Genomic DNA, 20,792 nt, shown 5'->3' on the forward strand with positions numbered 1-20,792 from the left:
GTGCAACGAAAACGCCTCCCGCCCCTCCTCCAATTGAAATTCAATCAATATTCCATTCTATATGCGCCTGTGCAATGTACGTTACGACCCTTAGATGTCCTCTAAACCTTACAAACCTATGTTTCATAATTTAAATGTACATTTGAACTCGGTTATTGAATTTATTGCCTTTTATATAAGACTTCGTTCGTGTGTAGGTAAATTTACGTACATGATAGAATGCATTAAAATAATTTAAATAGTGTATACATATGTTAAATATCAATCTAATTCATATTCGACGCCATATGCACGTACCGAGCCGGGGCGGGCTGCTAGTCAAATCCCTAAAATATGTTTGTAAATCATAGTGTAACTTAATTATTGTTTCAATGCTGCTTTATATATTTATTATATCTATTAAAGAGTATAAAATATGTTGTATAACCCTATGTATATTTTTTATGTATTTTATGGCAGTAATAAGAACATAAAATATACAAAGAGCAGTGCAGCAAGTTCTCCACCCACACTCAATCTACCCCCACGTATTTCCAGACAAACGTTGCCTTTCTTGGAATCTGCTGTTTAGTTATACACTGATATCTCTCTTTCGGTTATCATTGTTTTTTTTTACTCGAATGGTCGCACCCAAAGCTGGAGGGGATGGTCTTATATTTTAAGTAGATATTAGAGCACAAAACACTTATGAAAAATGAAGAAGTATAATAGTACACTCGTACATTATAAAAAAAGTTAAAGAAGCATCAATTTTACAACAATAGGCGGAGTCAGCTAGTTTCATGAAATATACGATAAATAATCGACAGTTTTAATGTGACCCTTAATTAAGTTCATAATTCATAAACTAAAGCAGTACCATAAGTATAATGATTTATTTACTTTTGTATGTTGATCCGTTCACATCTTTACGACACGACCTTTTTTTGAAAATCTCATATCAACAAACAAAAGGCATTATAGTCGCAGTTGCTCGACTAACCGACCGAAAAAAAAAAAAAATGAATACATAGTTAAAATATACAAAAAAACATCCCGAGATTCCATAAATTAAACAAAGTAACCATTGAAATTGTTTGATGTCCGTAAATAACCATAAAGACCTCGCAGTCAGAGCCCCGCCAAGTCTTTGTACCTTATACAACACTCAACGACCGTCAACCAAATGCTTTGTGATCGTCGTCGAGTGATCCAGTATAATTACAGACACGATGCGAAGAATGACAAGTCCTAAAGAGCATCACTAATGACAAAATCCCTTTCTAATACGTTTACAACGAACGACGAGCCTACTTTATAAAAAACACTTATATTACACTGTTCATTGCAAAATATCGCGGTTTGGGTAAAAAACTGATCCGCAAATGAGTCCGAAAAAACTCCGAAATATCTCAATTTCATTTATATTCATTATAAAACGATCGATGAACGTGTGATTCGTAAAACAATGAAATAACGACATATTATTTATTTATGGAATATTATTTCGAATATATTCGAATAATGCATGTAGAATGCAGTCTGTACCCTATTGCGAGGAGTGTAGTCAAGATGGCCGTGATCGTGGAGGCGTAAAGGTCGTAACACAGATTTAAGCAAAAAGTAAAACACTCCGAAAAGGTTAAATCTTCGATAATACTAAAGGTCAAGTACTATGTTATATATCCACTACGTAATAATAACATACAGTCAGTTTGTTTTATTATGTGGTTTTGTTGACCTTTGATTAAAAACTGCAACCAAAATATATCAAATATTTTTACATGTATTTAATAGTACAGTACAGTAATGACATTCTGAATGGCTTGTTATACAAAAACAATTAACAATCATGTAAAATTAGTGACACGGTTCATTGAATTGTATTCCCATTGTTTGCGGACATTAATACAAAAAAAATGGCATAACAATAGTTTTAATTTTTCTTTGTATTCGTATATGTATATATTTGATTTATACATGTACATGAAACAAAATTTCCAATACGAAATAGCAAAACACTCACTTCGGGGCGTAACCGTACAGCTTGGACCTGACTTGTAAGAAGGTTGAAAACCCCTGAAAAAGGGGGGGCACGTCTGAATTAATGATGAGAACCTTGGGTCGCGCTGCCAGCCTTCTCACAATAACACGGTCTCGCTGTTAGTATGTTGCTTCGCAATTAAAATTCAGAGGTCATGTAGTGCTCACTTCGTTTGAAAAATTAGTTCTTTTTAATTTTATCGAAAGGTTAAATGTAAATACGGAGCTAGTTTGTTGATTTCGAAGTATAGATTAAAATAATATAATTGTAAAAATACAATAAATATATGCAATATAATCACGCTTCTAACGGTAATATTATAAATCCGAATGTGTGAAGAGGTGTTCGTTTGTTTGTTACGTTTTAACTCCTCAAGCGAGCATCATGAAACTTTAATACACTTTGTCAGGGGTATAGAGAATGACATAGGGTACCTAGCACATGCCTAGAAACTAGTTTTCTATCAACATTTGCTCTTTAAGATTGCTAACCATTCCTTCCACCAGAGTTCCCTACTGGAGTAAGATGTTACAATGTCCCATATTGCATTGCACAAATTAAATCTTGCAAGTGAATTTAGCACCATGTCTCTCCAAATTATTGAGCGTGCCCTTTCAATAATGTTCACAATACCGTTCTGAATACTATATACATTTATTTTACTCAATGAACTTAATAAAAAAATGTTTTTGAAGATGTTTTTTAACATGTATTAATATAACGACCAGTAAATATTTGCTTGATATGCCGTGACGTATACGTAACAATAATAATTTCTGTTAACATTCGATCAGTTTTATAAATGCAACTGTATAAACAACAAGCTGTTATGGATTCTCATTATGTATTCAATTGTTTTTTTTTTACAGGAACGCAAATTGCTAAAGGCAAAGTACAAAAAACTACAATCACTTACAAACAGGCTAACTATTACAATGTAATCTTATTCTATTAAATCGACGAGATTTCTTTTTGAACTAGATAAAATATGAACATCTGCAATCTAAGTTTGCCTGTCTGAAGTTGGCCCTCCGAGATAATACAGTTCAAAATATTATTCTAAATATTTGGTCTACCATTCAATATATTTACGTAAATGTCAGCTACCCTACTAAACGAAACACGGAAATACGAAGAATCGATGTGGCTGAACGTAATAATTGATCTACGTCATCTAGTTGTCAAAAAAATAAATATCACTGATTACTAATAACTTTCTTGTATTTACAGTTTTAAGAATGTGTATTCATTCTTAAAACTCGATATTAAAAATTGCATGCCGCCAAGACGCAGTCATAAAATAAACGTTATGATAACGGTTAATTTTCGTTTTAAATATAAAAACCAGTTACACTTTTCGGTGAATGAATTTCAAAAATAAGTATGTACAATAAGTACACTAATCTTTAAGTACGAAAAAATCGAAAAATGTTGTACAATACGTTCTTATCTTATGACCAACAAACTTAACGACACTAATTCTTTGATCGGTTATAAAGAAAAGTTCATAATTTAAATATGGTATTAAAAGTTAAAACGAAGTTCAGTCCAGTCACACTGTTATACTATTAAATATTAAGTCTAATATTTAAATACTTATTTCAAAATTCGAGTTCTTGTCATTGGTTCTCACTCATTGGTTTTGAAAAAGGCACGAAAGCTGCTAGTTTTATTTTTATAAGTTGTTTCTCACACGTTAATTGGACGAGTATCCTTACAAAATCAAGTCCGGTTTCCTTGAAGAAACGACTCGTTTTGCTTACGGGTAGTAGGATTGTCTACGATGCGTAATTCAGAAGCAACCATTGGCTCAGAAGGTTTCCCAATAGTGGGTAAGTGTGAAGATGACAGATACTAGTGTTTATTTAAAAAACGTTAAGATATTTTAGACGACAAATAAGAGGGGGTTTTTTTATACTGTATATCACATTGCAATGTCGATTGTATGAAACATTGCAGAATTACGACATAATTAGACTAATACTCCTTCGGACGTTAGTCACTAAAAACAATTAACTTTTAAATGAATACAACAAAAAGCATTATTCATTGTTTTATTGAATCATTGCCCCAAAAAACTAGTTAGTTTAACTGTACCTTTTTTAATTTGCATTATAATTGAACTTCCTTAAATAGATAATGTAAAAATCAACATAAGAAATGACTAATGGGTTTCTTTAATAAGGTTTATATCTGATATCAAAACAGAGGCTACCCTTGTCTATATGACATCATATTCATACATTTTAAATATGCCAAATTACATACTGAAAATAAATAACATTTTGAATAAAAAGTTTATGCAAAGACATTGCTTCATTCTTTTAATTAATTTTAGTTGATATAATTAACATAAAATATTTTACTTTGTATTTAAATTATTGTAGATAATACGAAGGTGAATCAAAATTCTTGGATTTTATATAAAAGTAGAAGACAAAAATAATAATAATTGAATTGCATAATATATTACACATTATTCATCATAAATGCCACAAAAAAGAAACCATTTCCAAATTTTTAAAAAACTCACCTACGGCGCCATAACCGCGTCCTCAAATTAAGTTTCCAAGACATGCTTTGTCTCTTAGTTTCGAATTTTTTTTGTTTCTTCATTATTCTTCAATCTTCTTAAACCCAATTTCTCTTCCACCTTTTTTACATTCACCCGAAACGAATCGTTGCGAATGTAGAAAATGGCAATGCATCCTCCTCTAATCTTCTGCTGCATGTCCAATACATTTTTTTTCGAAGTCATATTAGCGCTATTAAGTCAGATGTTTTCAGGTACAGAATCTTTTTTTTCTGTACCTGAAAACACCTCACCTAATCCGCATTTCTTCATAATTTTCAGTTTATTACAAGAATAAAATGATGAAATCATGTGATAAATACATAAATATTGTGCGATATCACACAAACGAAAAAAAAATATACATACATGCACTTGAAAGAACTTTTAAATTCACCCTCATATGTTAACATAATCATTAGAAAAATAATAGCTTACAAAGATTTTTATATAAAATAACTAAAAGAATCAAGAAATGTCTTTCATCCTAATAAAGCAATTTATTTAGTAAAAATATTAACAATTTCTTCTAAACAATACAAGATTACTTGAATAAGGAAAAAAGGCTTCTCCTCTACAATAGAAAGTCTTCTCCTCTAAAAATGAACCAATAATGTTATTATTTAACATTTATCTTCATTCAAGAGTTTTAAACTTAAAATGACTACTACCTAGCTTTAAGGAGCTTTACCTAGAGATTATATTTAAATGTAGACAACAGAGTTATAGGTGGTAAAAACTTTCGGGCGATAATAGCTGGTGTAAAGAATTATGGTATTCTGGAGCATGTGAAGTATATATATATATATATATATATTAGCATTTGTAAGGTGTACAGATCTTGAGTCAGAGATTTTGGCACAATACCATTGGATGAAAGCGCTATTACCCTGTACAAATAGACAGAGAGACTAAAATAATAATAAAAAATAATTTGTTTCAATATAATTACCTTAGACCTCTTTATTAATAATACTTCCTCTTTTGTTTCTCCTACTTAATATAATTATAAAAACATTGTTTCATTGCATTATATACACAACAATATTAACTAATAATAAATTGGAAAACAGTCGTAGTCAGACAGGTCTTTGAAGGTTTTCAAAGCAACTAATGTTAATTGATGATTCTTTCTTTTGATTTACCTTCATTGCAAACAAAGAGAATTATGTTAAATACATTCTAATTACTTTTCCGTTAAAGATTATTATATTTTAATATTTGACTTTTATTGACAGAAAATTTTTAATTACATAAAATAAGGCTATTTGTGACTTAGTATTTAGCTTAGAGCTAAGTCATTACCATACCATAATACCATAATTAAAAAAATATGCTGTAATATACTAAACCAAAAACACACACAAAACAGAGTATTTTCTATAAATAATATAGTAAACCAAATACAATTTGTTTATCAGCATTGTGGTCATGACTATAATTGTATTTAATTATTGTTTTGACAATTATAATTGTTCCTAATATTTTAGGTTAATTAATTAACCACTTAATAATTTTAAGATATATGATCAAGTGAAAATGGTAAATTTGATATTATTGATCTAGACATTTTTTTTTCTTCACTATGGTCTTAATTCTTTAAAAGTCTTAAGAGCTAACTAAACCACGGCCTTAGCTTTTCCTTGTTACTTTAAATAAATATTCTCAATGTAACAATCAATTTACTATAAGTTTATGAAATAAAAATCCATAAATAGTACTCACCCACATACACAATGGCTCCTGCATCATAAAGGTCATCACTTCTAGAAACTGGTCGCTAAAATTCTTCGTATCGGTCATCGGAGGCTCTGCAATTACCGCTGTTACCGCTGGTTGCACCATCTTCGCCGCTTCGCCTTCTACGATCCCCGAGGCCGTCTCCTGTTTCTGCAGGGTTGTGTTAGCCTTCCAGTTCGGATCACTCGTCACATTCACGGCATAATACATGGCTACCGATAACAATAAAACACTTCCCGCCGAGTAAACCTTGAGATTCGGCAAGGGCAACCTGTCTACGAGAGTCACAGGCATCTTGAATGTTCTCCACTAACTAACTAATACGTAAATTGGACACCGGACCAAACAACCCTCTGAGAAATTGGAAACATTGAATCGCTTACAAATGTAAATTTATCCAAATAACATCGCCGAGATAATAACAACACATCCCCGAATAATAAAATGTCAGACAAAAGCGACCGCGCGTGACTGAAACTCGCAATTTATATGAAATTATTTATTTTTATGCGTCAACTATTATCGATTGAAGGAAGGTTACTCGATGCTATCGATACTCGATGAATCCTGCTGCCTGCAATCGACTACTTCGGTTAAATCGATTAGTGTTTACAATAAATATTGTAACTTATCACAGTTTGTGTGTGTTTTTTTATAAAAAAATGACAACAAACAATGAAAAAGTAACGTTGAACTATAAAAAAAGCTACATAACGTTATAACTAGATATTTAAATACTACTCTGTAAAATAGCAATGCCACAACGAAAGAACTATTCTGTTTTTTCAAATGAATCGATTTTAAGTCGATTTCACAAATAAAGCAATTTGAACATAAGATAATTAATAAAATAGCTAAAATTATTTTTTGACTATTTTAGATATTTTATAATAAATATTTATAAAGTACACCTTACTTATTAATATTATTTATGCACAATTCCGAACCGAATTAGATAGTAATGAAGTTGACGTTGTCAAATCGGCAATTTAATGACACTTCGAGTTAGAGGAGGTATCGAAAAATATTGTTTTTTTTTTACGAATAAACAATTGAAATTTACAAATATTTAAAAAATATATTCGAAATGACTGAACGAGACTACGCTCCTTTAAGTGCAGCATGTGTCCGAGGGTTGTGCGATAAACTATATGAAAAAAGGAAATTTGCAGGTGTTGAGATAGAAAAGTATGCCTATTGTTGTATTTCTTATAATCATTTTACGATTACTTCGGCTTCTACTTTTTAAACCAATACATTATTACTTAATGAATATAAGAAAACACCATAAATGATGAATAATGTTTATTTAACTTACAGAATGGTTAAAGACTTCAATGATGCCAACAATACAAATCAAATAAAACGATTAATTCGTGTTCTTGGACAAGATCTCATGTCTTCCACCAACCCTAATGTTAAAAATGGAGCTCTGATGGGTCTTTCTTCAGTTGCAGTGGGCTTAGGAAAGGTAAAGTACATCTGCACGTAGATCTCAAACCCTAGACCCTATATTGATTATATCAGCATCATGTAGACTAATAAATAAACATTATTTACTGATTCTTCTTGTCACTAGAGTAACATTTTTATTAAAAATGCAAATGCAAACTTGTATGTACAAGTAGGCTTTGTTTGCCTGCCTGAGTAGGTACCAACCACTCATCATATTAAATTGTGACAGGTGAGTGAGCTGGTGTAACTACAAGCTTTGGCTACTTATTCCTTGATCATAACTGCCTGTTCCTGAGACGTTGATATATAGAAAATGAATGATAGCTAATTTTTCTTTGAATAAAAACATGTAGACACACTAAAATATCGTGGCATGGATATCTTGTGTGTGGAGATACAAATATAACAAAATATATCTTTAATAGGGTTCCGTAACATACATTGGGGAGCTAACACACCCAATCGTGGCATGTCTGGGAGAGAGCGAGGCGCGGGTGCGTTACGCAGCCACCGAGGCGCTTTTCAACGTGCTGAAGATCGCACGGGACGCCGCCTTGACGCAGTTCCCGCTCGTGTTCGACGCGCTCGCGAGGCTGGCCGCGGACCCCGAGCCGCAGGTCCGGCAGGGGGCCGAGCTTCTCGATAGACTAGTCAAGGTATCCCCAGTCGTTTGATTTGCACTTATGGCAAAAAATACTTAAACATGTAATAGGCGTTAAAATAATGCATCGAATACGAGTAGGACGTGTGCACGGTGTACGCAGGACATCGTGACGGAGAGCCCGTGCCTGGAGCTGTCGCGCGTGGTGCCGCTGGTGCGCGAGCGCATGTACACGCGCAGCGCGGCGGCGCGGCAGTTCGCGGTGGCGTGGGTGTCGGCGCTGGACGCCGCGCCCGCGCTGGGCCTGCGTCGCCACCTGCCCGAGCTGCTGGACGGGCTGTTCACGGTGCTGGACGACCCCAACCCGGAGATCAGGCGCATGTACCTACGCTCCGCCGACGCTGGCTCACTAGCTATTCGAATCGTTTCTCCCTTGTTTCCTTTAATCTTTGATCGAGTAGATATCGCTGACGATAACATTTCCCATGAAATAGAAATATGTTTTTATCGTTATCGCTATCTTGTCTTATAATTGTAAATCATAACTGAAGCTGGACATTAAATTTGAAATATTTCTAGGTGTGACGTTCAACTGAACGAGTTTCTGCGCAGCATAAAGAAAGACCCGTCGGAAGTTAACTTTGAAGCGATGATCAACATTCTCATCACGCACGCGCAGTCTACAGAAGAGCTATTACAAGTTAGTTAATGGTCATCATGCAAAACGAAATCTCAATTTACTTTATCCGACTAAGTAAATAACTATAAATGTATAATAATTCGTTTTTGATTAAAATGTCATTAGGAGATAAAAAATATAATAACTAAAATATGATCTACAATCAATACAAAAACCCGTTTACGGGGATAACTAGAGACTCAGCTCCGCAGCATACACATTTAGAAAAGTTAGAAAACTAAATTCAGGTTTTCATTCTGCAAAAGAGCTGTCCGATTTACTTATAATGTTGGAACTCGAGACTTAGGGTTGTTTTTAATAAAGAGGGTATTCGCTACAATATTTGTGCACCGACAGGGTGTAGACATCCGCTAAGAACGGATTTCATGAGTATCCACCCTTAATGGTCTTAAAATCAATTGACATACTACTTGATATTAATAAAAATTGATATGAATAATGAAAGGCTTGAGTTTGTTGAGTCGACGGCCTTTCTAGGGATAACCCTTGACTCCAAACTTCAGTGGGGCACCCATTTGTATGCCCTAGCAGGGAAACTAAGTATTGCCATTTGTGCAATAAGAACAATAAGAAAACTCACGGACATAAGTACTGCTAGACTAGTTTATTTTAGTAATTTTCACAGTCTTATGTCATATGGAATGTTGCTATGGGGTAATGCAGCAGATATTGAAATTAATAAGTATTTATTCTGTAGAAAAGAGCTATCCGAATTATTTACAATATTAGCTCTAGGACATCATTACCCGAAAAGTTTAAAGAAATAGGTGTATTAACTGCTGCTTCACAATATATTTATGATAATATTATGTTTATACAGAAGAATATACAAAAGTATTCCATAAAAGCTGATATTCATACAATTAATACAAGAAATAAGAATAAACTTGTAAACCCTACTTTCCGTTTGCATACGATACAGAGAACGTTTTTGGGCAATGGTATACGCATATATAATAAGATACCGGGAAATGTAACCAATTTACCATTTACGAAATTTAAAAAGTTTATTAAGACTAAATTAACAAATAAGTCTTATTATTCATTAAAAGAGTACTTTTTAGAAAAAAACTCCTGGACTTAGGCTCGGTTTCCATCACAAGACACTAATTATTGTAAAAAAACAGCATTGTAAATCTGTTTATTTGAAAAGAGCAACTATGCGAGTTTCTTGCCGTTTCTTCTCGCTGGAGGCTGCTTTAAGAAAAGGTGGTAGTATTTTAAAATTGACGATTCAAAAACGCTTCGTTGTGAAGTTTACTTGAATAAACTTGATTTGATTTAATGGTGTAAAACAGGGGTTAGGAGTTTGTGTTTCATTTATGTATATATGAAAACGTGGCATTTAGTATTTGCTGACGTCCAGGCAGATTATAAATATATAGACGCGTGTGTGTACGTGTGTGCGCGCAGCTGACGGCCGTGACGTGGCTGAAGGAGTTCGCGGAGCTGAGCGGCGCGGGCGTGTTGCCGCACGCGTCGGGCGTGCTGCGCGCCGCGCTGCCCTGCCTCGCCTACACCGACGAGCCGCGCAAGAGTATCCTTTGCCTTGCTGCACCCGCACTTAACTCCTCCTAACTCGTCACGTTATGATTTCAATCCGAAATCAACCGTAGCTCGTTTGGCTGTATCGGGTGTCAAATTAGTAATGGTCATGGACCAGATTATTCTGGTAGTAATTTATCGAAGGCATGTTCAAGATTAGAATTTCCGCGAGATAGCTTTGGTAACTGAGGACGTGCATTATTTCGTCTTCACTGATCGAAGCAACCTATTTCAATGTAATGCCGTTATTCGGTCAGGTGTCTATACGAGACTATGTAGCCGTGTTTTTTTTTTGGTTAATCGATTAATGCTGTTTAAATCACGCTTATTCTTTTCGACCTTGGGTTTCAGTGACTTTTTTATCGAGTTCAGCGAAGGAAATTAATTAGATAAAATTTTAAAATTATTTCTCATTGTGCCTTCTTCCTCCTTGGTTTATTACTCGCAACCGATATGTGATGAAATTTTATGACGTATGAATAGGACGCGATAAATCCTTACGTCGAATAACCCAGAGATACGCGAAACGGCAGCCACCGTGAACCTTCAGCTGACCAAACTCGTATCGGATGCCCCGGAAATCCGAGTGGGCGAGGAGGAGGGGGAGGGGCCGCGACTGCACCTCGACGCGGTGGTGGAGGTGCTGACGCAGATGCTGCACCACAGCTCCGTGCACACCAAGGTGGCCACGCTCGACTGGATCCTGCACCTGTACAACAAGCTGCCGGCCGAGGTGAGATCCTTCGACGCGGGGCTCCCAGTGCAGGAAGCTCACGACCGCCAGGTATAACGGCAGGCCGTCGCCGCAGATGTACGCGCGCACGGAGCGCGTGTTCGTGAGCGTGGTGGGCTGCCTCACGGACGCCGCCGACGACGTCGTGCGCCGCGCGCTCGCCGTGCTCGCCGAGATCTGCTCCTGCCCCGCCGCCAGCGCCGCCGTCGACAGCGCCGCCGCCGCCCCCGCCGCCCCCGCCGCCCCCGCCGACGCCTCGGGCGACTCATACGGTACGGTGCGTGCGGGCGCGAGTTTCCGGGTCAAAACATATTGTTTTCTAATAACTCTGTCGGTTGTCTCGCAGGCGATTTGGAAAACAGCCCGTACTATCACAAGTTCCTGAACGCCCTTCTGAGGCTGCTCGCGGCCGACGAGAACCTCCTGGAAGACAGGGGAGCGTTTATTATAAGGTCATTGAGGTTTACAGTTCCATACGTTAGATATATCGGAATCGGTTCCTATTAAGTATTAGATCGGATAATAGTCCCGTTGTTAAAAAACCTCACGAAAGCAGTGCAAAACGCACGCTCAATATCGAGCATCAGTCGTGACGCGAGGCGCAATGTGCAGACAGCTGTGCGTGCTGGTGGGCGCGGAGGCCGTGTACCGCGGCGTGGCGGGCGCGGCGCGGGCGCGCGAGCCCCGCCTGGCCGCGCGGCTGGCCGACGTGCTGGCCACGCTGCTGCTCACGGCGCCCGAGCTGCACCCGCTGCGGCTGCGGCTGCGCGCCTTCGACGACGAGGTCGGTAGAGTGCGGGGGGGGGGGGGGGGTGTCAGTGTCTGAGCGCGGTGACTCACGAGCGTGTTGGCAGGCGACGGTGTCGCTGTTCCGCACGCTGTACCTGTGCTGGGCGCACAGCCCGGTGGCGCTGCTGGCGCTGTGCCTGCTGACGCACAACTACGCGCACTGCGCCGCGCTCATCGGCACCTTGTATCCTTTGAGTTCAAATTTTATTTACTTAGAGATAAGTTGGGTTTGTTCTAAAAATAGACCCTCAAAATATATTAACAACGATTGTGTCTCCGCGCCAGTAAACTGTTTCCATATCCTAGAATAAAGAAGTAAACCGCCGAGCGGAAATGAATGAGTTTTGTATGATTAAACAGAATTATGAATTACATTTGTTTTTCAAGTTATTTCCTCGGCTTTGGGAACACTTCGAGAGTGAGTGGAGTATGTGAATATTCATTAATTGTTTGATATTTTCTTTAACGAAGTTTTCAGCGGCGAACTTGAAATAACTGTAGAATTTTTGACGGAAGTCGACAAATTGGTTCAATTAATCGAATCTCCGGTATTTGCATGTGAGTATATCTTTATTAATTGTAATGTCTATAACTTACTATTAAAAATTAAAAGGACTAAAAGTATCAAAAGCTTATTAATAAATTTAAAATCTGAAGTAATCATTACATAGTATAAAACAAAGTCGCTTACCTCTGTCTGTTAAACGCTGGCTGAATCCTACGAGATAGATCAAAATAATGTACTACAGTATTGTACCTTAAGAAGGTCAAGAAAGTAGAAAATAAGTCCGGGATGGTATATATGTCTATCTCTCAGGGATAGCCCACAACAACCATTTTTTATCCTTTACTTTTTACGAGAAATAATGGCTTATTTTCGGAGCGATTTTAATTAATAAAATATTAATCCTTATCCAATTACGTACCCTAAATACACTGTGCATTTAATACAGATCAATATGGCCCTCTACAGCATGTAATTAAAATAAATATTTTCGAAGATATTACAGATTTCAAGCGCAGGCACATAGCGGTTTGTATTGTCTAATGACTGAAAAACTGTGAACGTTGTAAGACATTCTGTAGTATATTTAGTATCAGCATTGCGCCCATGCGAAGCCGGGGTGGGTCGCTAGCACTAAAAATATATCTTGGTAACACTATTGACGTTTACTTACAATGCATCTCCTCTTAATGGGTTGGTGAATAGACAAAGTTCTGCAGTATTTGCGGTTAAAAAATTAGGTTGTTCACTGATGAATGTCGTTTGCCTTGTATAACGTTCAGCCAATATCTCGTCCCCCCCCCCAGACCTGCGGCTGGAGCTGCTGGGCGGGGCGGGCAGCGCGGAGCTGCGCGCGGCGCTGTTCGGCCTGCTCATGCTGCTGCCGCAGAGCGAGGCCTTCCACGCACTGCGGCGCCGGCTGCACTGCGCGCCGCACGACATGTGAGTCCGCACCGGCCGGCCGACGTCGCCGCGCCCGCGGTGGCACGTTGTAACACGAGTCCCTACCCGGCAGCACGGCCCCGGCGGCGCCGCCGCAGCAGCAGTGGGAGCTGGACTTCCCGGCGCTGCTGGCGGAGTTCCGGCGCGTGCAGGCCGCGCACCGCGACCACCGCATGCTGGAGCGCCGCCTCAGTCGCGCGCGCCTCTTCGACCCGCGCACGTAGCGACCCGTAGCGACCCGTAGCGCACGCGTAGCGCAGCGTAGCCCGCACGATCATTTGCTTACTGCCGTGCGTGCGCTCGGCTCGCGGGCTGCGGTCCATCCGCTTCTTCCGGAGAACTTGTATACCTGCTCGATCGTGAACCGCTCCTACGAGATTGAACGGCTAGTTGTAAATAAATCTAAGATCTATGAGTTCGATATTATATATTTAATTATTTAATTTGCGAAGCGACGACAGTTTTTTATCTCCAATGATTAACGAGGAACCAACGGCGCTAGAAAGCTGGCGAACCCAAAGAGCACATTATAACAGAAAGCTATTTCACTCCAGAGAGCGCACCCTGCGCCGGTAGTTCATATTTGTGCCGCAATAGCGCTTGTTCACGCAAATGTTCGATGCTCGCGATGAGTGAGTAGAAATTTATTGACCGAACGAAAGTAGCAAATATATTTACAATCAAAGATTCGTGTATATACATTATAGATATTTAAGACTTGAATTTTATAGAATATACGATAAGCACATTCCATATAGAAGTTTTATTTAAAAAAATAAAAAACCGTTTAATTTATATCATATCGTTTATATATTTTATAAAACACAACATTACCCTTATGTAAACTACAACATTTTGTAACTTATTTATACTAAATAAATATACACATTATAGAGCACCAATACTTAGTAGGAAAACAATTGATACAATCTTCCCCGATGCCCTTACAGCCTTAATTACATTTACATATATATCAGTTTATCACCACCGAACGGCACACAGATACGCTTTTAAGTCATACCTCCAATTAATACTCGTGCCACTCATTTAAACCTTGTTTCTCGATAAACGTCCGACTACTGGATATGTTGAGGAGTGAAATCGATTTCGTCACATCTCTCCATTGCACTGATTTTCCTATCTAATATTTCGCTAACCACACTATTTTTACTAAGAATAACAAAAAACCGGAAGTGATAGTCATTTAGAAAATGGAACATTCTCTGAGATCCGTAGAATACAGGAGCACAGTCTCGGGCCGCCTCACGTCACCACGCACGCGGACTTGGAGTGCGGCGCGACCTCGCAGCGCTCGAGCGCCTCGTCGTCCCGCGGCAGCGAGCCCGCCTCGCGGGAGCCCGCCGACTCGTAGATGACCGTCTCGATGCCGGACTCCGGCGACGACGCGGACGCCGACGCCGACGACGCCGACGACGCCGACGCCGACGAGCGGTCGGAGTCCGAGTCCGAGGGCGCGTCGCTGTCGGCGGGGCTGTGCTAGGGCGCGTCGGCCGTGAGGTGCAGCAGGCGCGCCACGAGCGCCGAGCTGCAGGCCACGGCGGCCGCCACGTCGTCGTGCGCGGCCAGCAGCGCGCGCACGCCCGCGCCGCCCGCCGCCACCCCCGCGCGCGCCTCGCGCCGCGCCGCGCCCTCGCCCGCGTCGGGCCGCAGCGCGCCGAGCTGCGCCTGCGCCTGCGCCTGCGCGTCGCCCACCAGCGCGCGCGTGCGGTGCTCGGCGTCCTGCAGGCGCGCCGCCAGCGCCAGCACTTTCAGCTCGGTGCTCGACAGGTCCTTGTCCAGGATCTGAGTTTGCAGGAAAACCGTTTGTGCGACCTTGTACCTGCGATCGAAGATTATGACATCATTATTCGTGTCGACCCGTTCCGTTTCCGGTTGGCGATGCCGCTCTCTATGCCTCGCGTCTGTTGATCGCGCTCATTATACAGACGATTAGTAGTATCTGAGACGTTAGGTCAAACGGGCGACTGACTGATAACAATGATCATGAGGGTTATAAAATAAGCATAAAAGATAACGAAACAGCATTTCACATTGACTCTGTCTATCTGAGGACGCTTGCAAAATACCTTTATATCTGCTTCACAAATCTGCTATAAACACCACACCTATAAAAAATGAAGGTGTTCTGGAATAGGTTTGCATAGAAATCTCCATAACCTAACCTCATTATATAGCTGTCATCCTCCAATACCGACTCACCTTAAAGAGTGATTCTCTTTATTTTGCTGTCATTTAGTTTTAAAGTTGCCCTAATTTCTTTACCGCGAAAGTCCACCAATGGAATTTCCTGTCTCCGATTAATTATGCCGGACATATGCCGGAATGTTAAATGGCTAGTCTCCGAGGAGTGAGGAGGCCGGGGGGGTCTGGGGCTCACCAGTCGGCGATGGCGTCGGCGCGCGCGCGGGCCAGCGGCGCGGCGCGCTGCAGCAGGGCGCGCGCGCGCCGGCCCGTCTCCGCCACCGTGATGCGCTCCAGCACGTGGAACTGCTCGTCGTTGTACGTCATGGAGCGCGTGGCGCGGTCGCGCACCAGGTGCTGCCACGACTCCCGCAGCCGCTCCACCAGCGTCTTGGCCTTGAGGTGCAGCCGCAGCTCGCTGGGGCACGGCGCGTGCAGCAGCGCGTCGTCCCAGTCGGCGCGCAGCGCGGCGGCCGCGTGGCGCGTGCGCAGCGCCGCGCCCGCCGCCCGCAGCGCCTCGGCCTCGTGCGCCACGAGCGCGGCGGGCGCGGCCCAGGCGTCGGGCGCGGGCGCGCGCGGGGCCAGCGCCAGCGCGGCGGCGGCGGCCAGGTCGAGCGCGCGCGCCGCGTCGTGCAGGCGCGCGGCGTGCGCGGCCAGCGCGTGCGCGCGCGTGGCCACGGCGGCCAGGCGCACGGCCAGCAGCGCGCCCCAGCGCGTCACGCAGGCGCCGCACAGCACGGACGCGGCGCACAGCGCCTCGACGCGCCGCTTGACGACGTGCCCGACGCTGCACGCCGTCTGGGGGTACATTTTTGATCTTGGAAGCGCTCGTGTCGAGATACGAGATACGATACGATAGTAATGATCCACTTATAAGAATGACTTCAAAAATTAAAATAACACAGTAAATCATTGGCACCATGCAATAAATGAGGAAAAGACACTTTTCAGTATCGTATCCTATAGTATAGCTAAAATTTGGCGCGTATGTCGCGCGCGTGTATGTACCGCGCGTAATTGATGCAAACCGTAATCGTTTTCAGAGCATTGTCTGTTTACACAAGTTTTCAGTGCGATTTAGCCTTAATGAATAGAAGATGATAACCGAGGGCGTACCTTGGCCTGCGAGGCGTCGTTTTCGACGGACACGATGTTCGGGAATACGGGGAACTTAGGTACCTCGGGCTCCGGTGCCATACTGACGTTGTTGTTATTCTTGTTGAAGAGCATCAGGGGCACGTCGGCTGTTGTTTCCGGATAACTCTTACCTGTAAACACAATATGTGTATGAAAAATGTATGAAAAAAGTGAATCATCTTTATCTATAATTAATATTTATCTGATTAAGATGCGCATACCGAGAGTATTTTCGTCTATTTCACTGAGAAGTAACACATCCTTGTGCAGTAGGATCTGGGATTCCGCGACAACGCTCGTCTGTTCGCAGATGTACGTCTGCAGATGCTCATATTTTTCCTCCGGTTTCAGGAAAACCTGTGGTTAATGATTAAAAACATGATTACAAATGACAATATCGATTCAGGTGAGGTAAGTAAGTCTTAGTCTGCTATCTTTTGAAGTTGATTATTGTCTTACTTATTTAAAAAAAATAAGCAATTACTGGAAAAGTTTAACATTTTTTTTAGGATAAAAACCGTTTGTAGTAAAATAAATACAAAACAATTCTATCGTAAAAAATCGCAATGAGTATTTATGAGCGAAAACTGCATTAATATCGTTTAAATAGAAATCACAACAACTGAAATCATGTGTAACGGCTACGCACTACGCTAAACGTAATTCGCAATGTAGAGCGCGTCGTCAATAAAGTAACTACTAACTGTACACTCACACATAAACACATTTCTGTTTTACTAATGGAACAGGCAAAGGTTAACATATTTAAAAATGTAGTTTAATCAACTAAACACTACCGTAATATCACATCATCAACCTGTAATACCTCCCTATCCTGTTTATATCTTACTGACACATCCTTCTTTGTCACGGACGTAAAATAACTTCTAATTAATAATGTACTAATCACTGTAACATTCTTAAATGCATAAATGGGATAGTAACCAATTTCAATAATAATAAATTTCATTTCAAAATCATAAAAGTAGATATTCTTAATTATGACGCTTTGCCAAAATAAAAAAAAATCCTTTTAAGAGATGAACAAAACCTTACTAAGTATGTTATGAAGTTAAAATAAATCATTAAATTTATTAATTTATAATTATATGTTGGTATTTATTAACAATGCAACATACAATTACATGCTATGACTTTCAAATTAAAACTATGCCAAGGATCTTGGTATAAGGTAATGATCTGCAATTTGCAACACATTTGAACAAATGGATAGAAATTACATTTGAATTGTGAAGACTAACTAATACAAACTTTTAGTTTCAAATTATAAACTTAACATTTATTTTATCTAAAATATTCTTTTTAATATAAAAATATAAACATTGTGGCAATTTTTTTTTTTAATAATAATTACCTTTATGCTAGCTGCTTTATTCACATGAAAAATGTGAACTGGTTTTGTCGATGTTACTGTTTGAACCTCTGAGAAAAATCTCTCAAAAGTCCATATTCTATGCGGGTCCACCTCCAGTAGTCCAGCCAGCAATGGTGTGACTAGTTTCCGGAGACCTACACTTAGCTGGCAGTGTGAAGGTAGATCACGACACCACTCTATAGGTCCATTTTCAGTTGTTTGTGTGCCCTGTAAAAAGACTTTAATCATTAGAACTGTACTTTTTTAGTTCTTATCTCTTGTGTAAAAAATAATTCTATTGTCATATCTTCTTTATTATATTTGTGTCAAAAATTGTACACAATACCTTTTGTTAGATGTTAGCGTTAGTTTAGCTGTTTTTGTTAAATCAGAGTGTATTTTTATTTTACATTGACTATCCATAAGTGATTGTAATTTTTCTCTTAATAAAGGACTAATTGACAAATATCAAGTGTTCTTTTAAATTGGAGAGGAGGCCTTAGCAGTTTTTACTGGCTGAAGAAGCTATGTGGATTGAAAATATATAGTTTATTTGAATACTAACTTACCGAAATGACTCCAGAAGCTTTCTTTGTTGTAATATAAAACATTGTCTCCTTATTTTTCCGCCCCCCATATGGCCTAAAAGGCAACTGTCCTGTGGCTACATGATAAAGTGTCACTCCTATTGACCACAAGTCCACAGTTGCTCCAAAACTCTTCCCTATTGGTTTCCTTAAAACTGCTCGTTCATACATATCAGGGTGAAGGTACTCCTCAGTTCCATACAGGGATACAAACTGCTCCTCCTCTTGTAACTCTCTTGCTGCTCCAAAATCTGTCAACTTATATGTGGTAGTGCCATCCTCACTTATAAACTTCATAATATTACCAGGTTTTAAGTCTCTATGTACCAGATTGTTGTCGCGTAAATGCTTCATACCTGCAGTCAAATGTTCTAGCACGAGTAAAAATTCGTGCTCTTGAAGCCCATATGTATTTTCAGGATCATCAAGAATGTTAAATAAACTTCCACCTGTACATAGTTCCATAACGATGACCTTACCCCTTCCATCCTGTTCTTCCTCAATAGCTAGTAATTTAACTATGTTCTCATGTTTCACTTTCTTCAGAACTTCGAATTCACGCATCTGCACTTCGTGAGGTCTCATGTGACTTAGTTGATTAAAAGTCTTGACAGCAACTGGTTCTCCATTGTTCTTATTAACACCCTGAAAAACAGCGCCAGTAGCTCCCTTTCCTAATACACTAGTCGTACACCATACATAATTTTCTGATCCTCTTAGAAAGGACATTGTTATTCGCGTTAAATATCTCACTTAATTTAAATCTAACTTAATAAAATCTCTGTAAACTCTCCTTTGGGTTTTCTTAACTAGTCTTCCAATTGTTTTTAATATTGAGTGTGTCTTTAAGTTATTCTTTACTTCGTTTTCACTTTCATTTTATCTATATTATTGCACATAACAGCAGCTTGGCCTCTGACGGCTTGACACTGTATTCTGTAATAATGTAATGAACTTACTGACATTGACAGTTTATAATTTATAGTGATGACATTGTTAAAAAAAGTGCAGTTGCTGGTAAGTTCAACAGGATTCAGGGTATCAGTTACCAATCAATTACAGAATTTCCCCTTCACTGAGTTAATGTAAACTTGGTAAAAATAAAATTTCTCTGAAACCATAGTATAAAAAACATAAATAAGTAAAAAAAACATAAAAAGATACTTTTTACGTATATTCTATTACGATATACACACATTAGTACATAAAATTTAATATATCATAATAAATGAGCAAAAATATCTAATAAGGTGTTAAATACAATTATATATGTATCTCCCTGGAAGTCAACAATAATTGTATTAATGGCTATAACTACGATGTAAATACCTATAGAGTCGAGATTTTTGGTTTAAATACTCTGTGACCTAAATATTTTATGCCACAGAATTAATGATCATGAATCATGATCATTTAGCAGTAATTCATAAGTGTATTATCTATCAGCGTTGCAGAACTATCGATAGTTGACCTCGAAAACTATTCAGAATATCGACAGTACTATCGATAGTATCGTTTTGATCAATACTATCGATACTATCGATAGTATCGATAGTTTTGGACTATCGATAGTGTTGGACTATCGATAGCCAGCGATTTTTTGATAGTATTGGTTTTTTAATGTAAGTAATGTATTCGTAATGTATTCTAATCGCTAGACTCATGATTACTACAAAAAAGTTTCATTGTAATGCCACCAACCTAATAAAAGTTTTTTTAATGTTATGATTATTTATAATATTTATTCATAAATCAAACACAAAAAATGTTGACAACATTTTTCACATTAAAATTTTTCATTATTCCTTACTCCGCACAAAATGTCTTTATTCTTAAAACAAATGTTGTGGTAAATTTAATTTCATTTATTTAAATGTACACTATAG

General features: G+C 39.3%; 3 protein-coding genes across 4 annotated transcripts in view; 1 reads left to right on the plus strand and 2 right to left on the minus strand.

The window, feature by feature from the left end:
* Positions 1-6,813, minus strand: part of LOC125070671 (E3 ubiquitin-protein ligase AMFR-like) — a 39,696-nt gene extending 32,883 nt beyond the window's left edge. Inside the window, exon 1 of the mRNA XM_047680620.1 lies at positions 6,321-6,813. Within this exon, the coding sequence (XP_047536576.1) occupies positions 6,321-6,629 (309 nt within the window). The 5' untranslated portion in view covers positions 6,630-6,813. The remainder of the gene's footprint in view (positions 1-6,320) is intronic.
* A 529-nt stretch (positions 6,814-7,342) lies between these two features.
* LOC125070549 (protein VAC14 homolog) lies at positions 7,343-14,352 on the plus strand. Of its 2 annotated transcripts, XM_047680454.1 has the most exons (14): positions 7,345-7,523; positions 7,656-7,806; positions 8,216-8,446; positions 8,555-8,772; positions 8,971-9,091; positions 10,505-10,628; positions 11,152-11,369; positions 11,446-11,641; positions 11,716-11,821; positions 11,982-12,153; positions 12,224-12,342; positions 12,637-12,716; positions 13,470-13,605; positions 13,679-14,352. In XM_047680454.1, the coding sequence occupies exons 1-14, from the start codon at positions 7,423-7,425 to the stop codon at positions 13,827-13,829; spliced, it is 2,124 nt and encodes a 707-aa protein (XP_047536410.1). In that variant the 5' UTR covers positions 7,345-7,422; the 3' UTR covers positions 13,830-14,352. The 2 variants fall into 2 exon arrangements, 1 of the variants encoding a protein (XP_047536410.1); XR_007119885.1 differs by lacking the exon at positions 13,679-14,352 and having other exon boundaries at positions 7,343-7,523; positions 11,986-12,153; positions 13,470-13,524.
* A 745-nt stretch (positions 14,353-15,097) lies between these two features.
* Positions 15,098-19,833, minus strand: LOC125070541 (inhibitor of nuclear factor kappa-B kinase subunit epsilon). The gene is made up of 6 exons (XM_047680445.1): positions 18,889-19,833; positions 18,320-18,547; positions 17,166-17,301; positions 16,924-17,075; positions 16,004-16,605; positions 15,098-15,445 (listed from the first exon to the last, which is right to left on the minus strand). The coding sequence occupies exons 1-6, from the start codon at positions 19,633-19,635 to the stop codon at positions 15,103-15,105; spliced, it is 2,208 nt and encodes a 735-aa protein (XP_047536401.1). The 5' UTR covers positions 19,636-19,833; the 3' UTR covers positions 15,098-15,102.
* Between the last annotated feature and the right edge of the window lie 959 nt (positions 19,834-20,792).

This window comes from Vanessa atalanta, chromosome 17, assembly GCF_905147765.1.
Source record: "Vanessa atalanta chromosome 17, ilVanAtal1.2, whole genome shotgun sequence".
Classification (NCBI taxonomy): domain Eukaryota; kingdom Metazoa; phylum Arthropoda; class Insecta; order Lepidoptera; family Nymphalidae; genus Vanessa; species Vanessa atalanta.